The sequence below is a fragment of the Xiphophorus couchianus genome, chromosome 11, assembly GCF_001444195.1.
Source record: "Xiphophorus couchianus chromosome 11, X_couchianus-1.0, whole genome shotgun sequence".
NCBI lineage: Eukaryota > Metazoa > Chordata > Actinopteri > Cyprinodontiformes > Poeciliidae > Xiphophorus > Xiphophorus couchianus.
Genome location: NC_040238.1, coordinates 24,271,213 through 24,281,538, shown reverse-complemented (window position 1 = coordinate 24,281,538; position 10,326 = coordinate 24,271,213). Strand labels below are relative to the sequence as shown.

Genomic DNA, 10,326 nt, shown 5'->3' with positions numbered 1-10,326 from the left:
AAGAAAATCTTAGTATTGAATCAACACTACACAAAGGACTTTGGTCAAAGATCTTTTTATTATATCTTACATGACAGGGTTGCATGAGCAATTAGTGATATCTGCAGTTCCCTGTCGTGTTTGACCTAATAAATGAGTCAACAGCAATGAGATAATGGCAGTACCACAGTGGATTGCAAATCATTGTGTGCATCTTTAAGAACTCTTACATACATGTATCAAAAATTAAATTAAATTTTAAAAAGTAAATTAAATTAGAATGTCTTCTACATGTAAGATAGCCTTAAATATGTTAATTTGACTTTTTAATCTCAGGACTTTTCTGTCAGCCAAAAGTTGGGAGTCACGTGCAGACATCTGTGACTCGAAGCTACCTGTAGCTAGCAGCTAAAATATATTTGCTAGCTAGCTAATTAGCTTTTTTTTTTGCGTATGTTATGGGTAAACAACGTCACTTGTCACTGAATCTCTTCTGTTGGCGAACAAGTTGCATTCTGTGAGGGGAGAAAACAACTTTTAAGCTGTAGAGAGCCACAGGCAGTGTCAGAAGCACAAACATGCCCCAGAAATGTCGCCGTTTTTGCTATGCTTGACTGTACTGCAGTACGGATTGCTCCACCAACGTCTGCATTTATGTCATCAATTTTTAGATCTCAAAATTCATTCAAGTTGGCATTAAGAAGTCGTAAATTTGACTTGCTGAAACCTGCAGACACCCTGGCAAATGTTAAACCGTTATATTGTCCTATTTTCTAATATAGGAATTATGCTTTAAAAATTATCCAATGCACTGTGTTGCATAGATTTGACCAAAAGATGGCGCACTCCTTCAAAGTAGTCAATAAATAAAGCCGGTAAAATTGGTGTGGTAGCAAAATACACAAGAAGCCCACAAATTGAATAACTCAAATTACAATAACTGGTTATTTTTCATCCATCTGCAAGGCAGATATACAAAATTAAATATATATATATAATTTTAATAAAATCCCTCTGTTTAATTTCCTGAGTAGACCATGTAAGATTCAAGGACAGACATTCATTTCTGATTAGCTGGAGTTTTTCAGAGTTTGCCTCCGATGGGAGCAGAGTGTTTTAAGCAAAACACTAAATGTCTCAGAAGTATGTCTCAACGGGCTTTTTGTCAGGTAGGCCGGTGCTGATGACGGATATGTCCGGTTCTCCTGCTCCTTCCCCCCTCTCGTTATATAGACCTTTAGTGGCATTCAGGGCATACGGTGTGATCGATAGCTTCAGTTTCTGTAACAGATATGCAGCAAAAATTTGACCTCGCTTTTTATGACACATAGATTGCGCACTAATAAATAAATGTTTCTAAACAAAACTTGCACAGATATTGGTACTCCTATAAATTCCTTTTGAATATAGGCATCTGAAGCTTCTTTCATTCTTACACACTTTTTTGTGTAAGATTATATGAGTATAATCAAAGCTGAATTTATTTCAGCTGTTTGTTTTTTGTCAATAAATCAGGCTGTCACTACAATGAGGCGCTAAATTTCAGTTGGGGTAGAACTCACCTTCATGAGCGAACCAGGAAGCACCCACAAAGTGTGAACTGCACCCAGAGGAATCCAGATAATGGAGGCCAGAGCAATGACCCAGCCAACACCCTGAGCCCAGGGAGGGAAGACATAGTCCCCATAGCGAGCCGGTTTGAACTGGATGACGGAGAAAATCAGAATGACCTGGCACAAAGAGACAGGGGTAAAGAAAAGAATTGTGAAACTCGGTGTAAGGAGATGATGTCGAGATTTGCTTTCTTTTTTTTATGCGATAGACCTACAGTGATGAGCACAGGATCAACTACAAGCCAACACAACCTGAAGAAGATGTTTGGCTTTTGTCCCGTCATCTCTTCCATGTTGCTTGAAAGTCTCTTTACACCTGAGCAAAGAAAATGTAGATCGTCTCTGTGGTTGGATATGAATGTATATAAGCGGCAAGAACCAACTTTCGCTCACCGTAACTCCAACAGATGGCTATAATCTCAAAAAATGCAAGGAACATGATGGAGACGATGGCAGTGTAGTGGTCCATCAGCTGGAAGACGTAGATTCCTACCTGAAAGCACAAAAACCGGTTAAGGAGGTCCTCTTTGGTCATTTTTTGGTTAAGAACTGCCTGATAGGTTATAAGGTTCACCTGCATCACACACGGGATCCCTAACAGAAGGGCCACACCGCAGACTGCAAGAACAAACAGTTCCTTCCTTTTGAAAATTCGGATCAGCTGTTGGTAGAATTCGTCCATGAAACTGGTCACCATCACCTCAACCATCGCAAACTGTCACAAAACAAAGGATACACTGGAACAAACAGCATCACGAACACAGCAGGACAGGTCAGGGGGAAGTAGAAAGTAGATTGTATCAACCCTCCAGACCTCTCAGGTCATCCCCAGAATAAGAACCAAACATGGTGTCAGGATCTGTTCCTTTTCTGTGTTTATTTTGAGTTTCTCTGTCTCTGTGTTGTCCTGTCTCCCCTTGATTGTTCCCAGGTGTTTCTTGTCTCCTTGATTACCCTCCGTGTATTTAACCCCACCTGTGTTCTGTGTTCCTCGTCATGTTTGTCCAGTACCTGTTGTCACTATCTGCGAGCTTCTGCATCCGCTCCTTTGTGCTGCCTGGACTTTGTATGTTTTTGGATTTCTGGACTTTTTTTCATTATTAAACCATCTTATTTATCTTACCCTGGGTCTGCTGCCTCTGCCTCACCACCCAAATCATGACAGTAGGACCCGACCACAAGTATCTATGGTGAGGCACGTGAGTTAAGATTTTTTTTCTTTCTTTTTTCAACATGGACCCAGCGCGTTGGGATGAATTATTATTTAATGTCAGACTTTGTAGAGATTGTGGCAGAGCCATACTTCACGCACAGACGCATCGGGGCAGCCATCAGGCTACTCCTGGTGCTGGAGGGATGGGCTGACCAACTCCAGTCCCTGGGATTGGAGAGGCTAAAACAGGAGGCAGAGTGGGAATGCCAGGCAGGTCTAGCCTTCTTGGCCGGCGACTCTCTGCCTCTGGAGCCGGACTTCCGCTCACCCAGCCCAGTCTCAGCGTCTCCGGGACCAGCACCATCTTCAGTTCCAGCAGCCGCCGTCTCTGTGCCTCCAGCCGCTCCAGCTGCCACTCCAGCCTCCGGTCTGGCAACCGTCCCCATGGTGATGGGGTTCCAGGCAGCCCACCTGGCACCTGGCCGACAGGTGGCACGGCTGCGGGCATGGCCTGCCCCAGTTAGTGGGTTATCTGCCCCAGTTAGTGGGTTATCTGCCCCAGTTAGTGGGTCGTGTATTCCCTCGTTGTTTCCCAGTGCTTCTTCCGAGTTTCCCGGTGTCCCCAGTGAGCCTCCTAGCGTCTCCAGTGAGCCTCCTAGCATCCCCAGTGGTCCCTCTAGCGTCCCCAGTGGTCCCTATGAGTCCCCGCCTCTTACAGCTCCTCCCGAGTCCCCGCCTCAATTGATCCGCACGCCGCGCCGACGTCGCCCGCCGGACCCGACTCCTGTGGCTCGGCCCCTGCGCCGAGGACGTCCGCCGGACCTTCCCCCTGGGTCCCGCCTTCTGCGCCGGGGACGCCCGCTGGACCTCCCCAGTGGTTCCTGCTTTTGGCGCCGCGGACCTCCTCCGGACTTCCCACGACAGCCCGCCTCCTGTACCTTCGCCCATTATGGATGGGTTGTTTTTGTACTGTTGGCCCTTCCTGTGCCTCCGCCCACTCTGTTGGGTTGTTTTTTGTTGTTTTGGACTCTGGCCCCCCATCCAGCACCCCTCCACCCACCCTTGTTGTGTTTTTGTTTCAGACTTGTTTTTGGGCGTCTGGTAGCCGCCCTTGAGGGGGGGTAATGTCAGGATCTGTTCCTTTTCTGTGTTTATTTTGAGTTTCTCTGTCTCTGTGTTGTCCTGTCTCCCCTTGATTGTTCCCAGGTGTTTCTTGTCTCCTTGATTACCCTCTGTGTATTTAACCCCACCTGTGTTCTGTGTTCCTCATCGGGTCCTCGTCATGTTTGTCCAGTGCCTGTTGTCACTATCTGCGAGCTTCTGCATCCGCTCCTTTGTGCTGCCTGGACTTTGTATGTTTTTGGATTTCTGGACTTTTTTTCATTATTAAACCATCTTATTCATCTTACCCTGGGTCTGCTGCCTCTGCCTCACCACCCAAATCATGACACATGGAGAAGAAGCAGCATTCAGCTTCTATGCACCACCAATCTGGAGCAAACTTCCAGAAAACTGAAAAGATGCTGAAACACAGACTTCCTTTAAATCAAGACACCTGTTTAGAGTTACCTTTGATTAGTGCTAACTGGAACACTGATCAACATATTTGATGTGTACTGATGATGGCATTTGAAAAGTTATGTTTATAGCTTGTTTCATATTTGGTGACTGTATTATGATTTTATGGTGTGAGCACTTTGATCTTCGAATTGTTGGTGAAATGTGATATATACAAATAAACTCAACTTAGTCTGATTACCACCTCACTTTACCAGTTAATTCATTTTAAAAAAGTGTGAGAACTTTGTGGATGTTGTTGTGAAAAGGTTGCAGTGGTATGAACACAGCAAATTTCCTGTTTGCCTACCTCACTGTCCAGCCCCAGGCACAGCAGCATGAAGAAAAACAGGACAGCCCAGAGCTGGGACACCGGCATGTTGGCGAAGGCTTGTGGGTAAACAACGTAAACCAGTCCTGGACCTGCCAAGATCCAAGAAGATCGACGATGACAGTTGTAGTGACTGAATAAAAGTACAATAGTTTCACTGTGAGAGGATGTTGCCTCACCATCCACCGCCAGCTGGCTGACGGGAATGCCCTGCAGATAAGACATGTAGCCAAAGGCAGAGAAAATGACGAAGCCTGCCATGATGCTGGTCAGGGAGTTGGTGATGGATATGAACAGCGTGTCCCTGTAGAGGCAGGAAAATATCGCTCAGCTTGCTTTCTAACCATTTTCACCAGTAATTTGGGTCTCCTCACTTCAGAACGTTGTTGTTGAAGGAGTTGTAGCTGGACATGGCCAGCAGGGAGCCAAAGCCAATCCCAATGGAGTTGAAGATTTGAGCCGCAGCGTTCACCCACACCTGCAAAACACGCCGTCGTCTGTTACGCCGTCTCAAGTATTTTCTCCACCAGCCGGCGCTCCAGCCGGGTCCTCTCTACTTAGCTGCTCTGACCTCCACGGACCGCAGCTTGTCCCATTCGGGCACGATGAAGAAAGCTATCCCGTCCGAAGCCCCCGGAAGCTGCACGTTATTGATCAGCAGGGCGATGAGGATGACGTATGGGAACAGAGCAGTGAAGTACACCACCTGCACACACAGTAGCACCAACAGAGAGCAGGTTCATTTCTTCATCTCTCACCCAAGACAGCGGCTGCGTAGAAAATATCAAATTATTATTTTCTTTCTCATCTAAGTTAAACATTTTAATGTGTGCTTGTGTTATTTTCCTCGTAGAACACAACTCATTTCGCAACCGTTAGTTGTTTTTTTAAATGATTATATATAGAGTAAATAAAAAAAATAAAAGAAATCCTATCTCGCGACAGGAAGTGAACTTGCATGCCTATTTTCACTTCTGGTAAACAATTGAAAGGAGCGCGAAATGAGAAAATGGATTGTTTTTTACCACTGAAATGTTCAAGTTCAACTGGAAACTTCACCAATTTGATGTGTACAGATATTTAAAACAAAAAACCGAATCAATAATTATCGGTATCGACTGATATGAAACACTTATATCGTGATATGTTTAAATATTGCATATATATATATATATATTTAATAAAATTAAATTATACAAACCAAATGATACTACACATGGAAAAACTATTTCTACATAATATTTTAGACTTGGGACACTAATAATCGGCAATCTCTTCTCTGCTGATGGCTGCTGCTACTCTTAGGCAAATATAAGGTATTTAACTTGTTAACTTGTTTACTGTAACTTCAGTGTTTGTCGGTGGATGTCACTTTCAAGTAGTTAAAATAACACGGCACGTTTAAATATCCCTCTGCATTTCAAAACCCAAATAATTGTTTTACTTTGCTATTCCTGTAAAGTTAAAATTAATATCTACAACAAGACCGGTATGTTCTAAGCTAATTACGAATGATGCTAACGCTATGTCCTGTTGCACACTTAGAGCAGCATAGGAACGATGAAGCATCTGGTATGGGGGTGCCCCACATGAAAGGCAACTCAGGGCCCCAAACAGGTTTGGGCCGGCCCTGAGCTGCAGTCACCTCTAGGTTAACCCACCTTGCCTGTTGACTTCACTCCTTTAAAGATGCACAGATATATAAGAATCCAAGCCAGGATGAGGATGAGGAAAAGCTCCCACCGCAGGGTTCCTGTTTCCTCCACTCCGCTAGTCTGGCCCAGCATTTTATACCTTCACAAGTAAGGAAATAGAAGTGGTCGTTAATAATTTGCGATTGATAACTTTCGTTCCTGTTTTTACTTTAATATACCATCAAAACCAAAAAAGTCAGTCAGAGACTCCGTCAGAGCCACTGTAACATAAGCCGCTACAGGAGAGCCTTCTTGTCCACAGCCATTAGCATCTACAATAAATCTTTGAATAAAAAATGGATGAGTTACAACAACATATAACTTCCCTCTGAGATTAAGTGTAATTTTTCTACCCTATTGGCACCATATTGGAGTCTGTACAGCTAATTGATGGATCACTTTATTGACATTTCTTTATCAATTGAAGCAGACAACAGATAAAGTTGGCTTTTAAAACGTCTTGATGATCTGCAAATAAGAACACGGAATCCTGTTGAAAAACATTAAGCTGACCTAATGTATTCATATTTGCCGTTTTCAGTTCTCCAGGCTTTCTGAAGGTTGCTCAAAGTTTTTCTTCAGACTTTATAGCTGCTTTTTCTGTTGCCTAATGTTCATTTCCTGTCACTGATTGTGACAGCAGTGTGGACTTCAAAGGAGCAACGGGGGGAAACAATGGCGGATGGAAAAAAAGAGTCAAGCACAAAAACTATGAAACACACTTTTAAAAAAGTCACGTCTTAAGAAACAAGGTCGTCCTTCAGTGCTTCATCCACTCTATGCGAGGTTTTCAGCTAATATCTCTATGGGAAACATCCTGCTGGCACTGAATGCAGGGTTGTGTATCTCACAATTTAGTTGCTTTCTTTTTCTGTTTTTTTTTGTTGCAGTTTCAACTCAGGAAATGGGGCGCTACTCAAGACCTCTTTTCATAAAACCAAAGCCGACTCCTTCGATGCAAAAACACAAAGAAATGAGGTGTGACTCATGATGTTTGCAGAGCACCAAGTACCTTACATTCATAATCTGTATGTGGAAGCTAGTCTTCTCTGCATGGCAGCGTTTGCAGGAAAGCATTGTGTTTACGTTTCCAAAAGCCTTGTTTCTGCACAGAGAGATCCTGGGGTTAATAAGTCAACGAGTACACAAAAACAGCACCAGATCTACATATGCTGATCTCATTGGAAATGAGATCAGCGGCGGAGAACGCCGTTTGTTCTGAATTCCCAATAAGAGAGTTGAAACGTTTCAGAGTCGGTGCTAAGGGTTAATTCTCACTCAACATTTCACACACTTCTACTGCCATATTTTATCTCATAGCTCCTTATCACTGACCTTCACATTAACCGATACCGCTCACATGACTCAGATAACTCGTTTTTAATCAACCTTTTATCTCATTTCAAATTTCCCCCTAATTATGTTTTTATACTTTCGCGACACTTTTGCAGGAGTATTAACTTGTGCGAGCCTCCTGAAAGCGGCAGGTTAATTAGTAATGCGGCTGCACACTAATCATTAGCGAGGTTTGGTTGGGTTGTTGTGGGGAGCAGCGACCGATGCCTTCTCAGACGCACCTGAAGAACTCCTGGCTGGCTGTGGACGAGTGGCTGCTGTTGGTGGCGTGGTCTGTGCAGTTGGGCGTGTTCCAGGTGTTGTTGCAGCTCTGCCACGGAAGAGGCGCCTGGAAGGAGCTGAAGAGGTAATACAGGGCCCAGGTAATGACGATGTTGTAGTAGGTGCACATGATGAAGGAGATGGCCACAGATGCTATGCCCACCCCTGAGGTTAGACAAAAGAAAAAAAAAGGTCAGATGTAGTCTTTTATTGTATTTTTTTCCTCCAGTGTATGGTAGGGGAGTCCAAACCTTTGGTGATATGAGCCAAAGTCGTCATACAAATTTATGTTTTTGTTTTTCATATTTATTAAAACTGTCATTGTGTCCTCCTGCTCCTACCTGAGTTGCTATTGCAGTCTGAAAAAATGCACAGCTCCTGGTCAAGAACAACCAATTAGACACAGGAGGAGGGTCTTAATGCTGTCAATCATCCTCTTGTATGCTGCTCAATGTGCTAATGGTGGAAAATAACTCACCGTTACAGGAAAACCACCGTAGGATATCCACCGTTACTGGTGGATATTCTAACTAGCCTTAGCAATTGTATACCAGCTGTTGATGGTATTAGCAATAAGTAAGAGGGAGAGTGTGAGTGCAAAAGTGATTGACGGCGCTATAGCCCTCCCCCTGGCTCTGATTGGTTGTTTCTGACTTAGTTGTGTATTTCTGCAGTAAGCACACTGAGAGAAGGCAGAGGAGCTTGATTTTTTTCACCAATTTTCTGTCTTACTGTCTACTGCAATGACATGATGATCATTTTAAAAAACATCAATAATTATTTTTTAATAAAAGATACCCACCGCAGTTTTAATTTAAGTGATTAAAGTAAGTAATTAAACTAGTCAGATTTGTTGTTAGAAAGGGATGTGCAAATCATTATAGATACAAAACGTCTTAAAAAGTTTACCTCCTTAAAAACAATAGCACATTTTCTATCAAATGGATTTAAAAAAAATTTATTTCTGAGCAATGAAGTCAGGACTTACAGTATGTCGCTCTTTCTTTGAAAACACTTGCTTTTGCCAAGTTCAACAAACAAATCAAAGGCACATTTGGATGCTGCACAGTCAGATTTTAAATAAAAGTCACTGGATACATTTGGTTCTTGAAAGAGAATACAAAACGTATGGCTATTTAACGACAAATAATTAGTGTTGCTTCCAGTGTTTTCTGTCTTTAGAAGATCTGTGATAACTTTGCCCTAATTAAAAATAGAAAGTCCAAATTTATATCAAATTTATATCTGTGCTAAGGTGGCAGGGTCAAATTTTCATAACTCGTCAGGGGCCAAACAAAATCAGTAGAGTTTTTTTGTTTGTTTACAGACTAGGGATAGGGGGGAACGAGTGCAAAGTACCTTTAAAGAGTGGGCAAACAATGGCCAGAGCATGAACCGGGCCTCTCCGGGTGTACTGGCCCACAGTCAGCTCCATATACAGCAGAGGGATCCCCAACACCACCAACATGAGCAGGTAGGGAACCAGAAAGGCACCTGGCGGACAGGCATGGTGAGTCAACTCTTCAATCTTTAACTTTTGTGAAAGTAACAGTCAGGTCAGGTTAAGCTCTATAAAATATATCGTTATGACTATAAAACAATCAACCTCCACTCCAGGTGGTATTAAAGGGCTTCAAATAAGTTTACAAAACACATTCCGGCACGCACCGAGCTCATTTCACGAGAAAACCAAAGTGTGTTTGGTTAAACTTTGCCCCCTGATTTCAAGACTTCTAAACATATGGAGAATGCTGTTCTGTTTGCAGCCTGCTTCCTCACCTCCTCCGCTCCTGTAGCAGAGATAAGGAAACCTCCAAACATTCCCCAAGCCCACGGCGCAGCCGATCCCTGCCAGGGTGAACTCTATCTGCCTGCTCCATGTCGGTCTGCCGGGCTGCTGGTCCGTGGCTTCCTCCTTGCTCATCGCAGCTGCTGGTCTGGACCCAAACTCCATGGAGAGCTTGACGGTGATTTAAGCAGCTCTGGGGTGATATAACCTGCCTTTTTTTATTATCCTTAATGATTAGCCTACCACAGACACTCCAGCATGTGGCAGCTCCCAGGCTCGCATCAAGGAAGAAGTTGGTCAAAGTTAAGAGGTGGTATGAAGAAGTTTTGTGGATTGTTGTCACAAATTGCAAGTGGTAGCAAAAAATTGGGCTTTTTTTTTTAAAAAACATTTTTATTCTGATAAAGTTTTTTTTTGCCAGAGATTCAACCAGCATGTGAGACTCTCTAAGGATGATGAAACCCCTTCATGCACAGAGGAATGCTGCTCAAAATTTGTTGCTGTACAGTAGCTCTCAAAAGTGTGAAAACCCCGGTTTAAAAGCTAATCATTTTAGAAATCTTATTTTTTTTTTTTGACATTTATGTGCAATT

The 10,326-nt window shown here is 43.3% G+C and overlaps 1 protein-coding gene across 1 annotated transcript; it reads right to left on the bottom strand.

Moving 5' to 3' along the window:
- Nucleotides 1-44: 44 nt before the first annotated feature.
- LOC114153299 (sodium- and chloride-dependent GABA transporter ine) lies at nucleotides 45-10,326 on the bottom strand. The gene is made up of 13 exons (XM_028031731.1): nucleotides 9,724-10,326; nucleotides 9,304-9,438; nucleotides 7,905-8,109; nucleotides 6,295-6,427; nucleotides 5,205-5,339; nucleotides 5,008-5,111; nucleotides 4,813-4,937; nucleotides 4,613-4,725; nucleotides 2,167-2,307; nucleotides 1,986-2,085; nucleotides 1,808-1,908; nucleotides 1,542-1,709; nucleotides 45-1,260 (listed from the first exon to the last, which is right to left on the bottom strand). The coding sequence occupies exons 1-13, from the start codon at nucleotides 9,896-9,898 to the stop codon at nucleotides 1,117-1,119; spliced, it is 1,779 nt and encodes a 592-aa protein (XP_027887532.1). The 5' UTR covers nucleotides 9,899-10,326; the 3' UTR covers nucleotides 45-1,116.

Excerpts from the sequence above, each read along its gene's own strand:
- LOC114153299 (XM_028031731.1), bottom strand. The coding sequence starts at position 9,898 with ATGGAGTTTGGGTCCAGACCAGCAGCTGCGATGAGCAAGGAGGAAGCC. Across the intron at positions 1,710-1,807 it reads TTGATCCTGTGCTCATCACT|GTCATTCTGATTTTCTCCGT; the intron begins GTAGGTCTATCG and ends TCTTTGTGCCAG. Across the intron at positions 1,261-1,541 it reads TTCCTGGTTCGCTCATGAAG|AAACTGAAGCTATCGATCAC; the intron begins GTGAGTTCTACC and ends TATCTGTTACAG.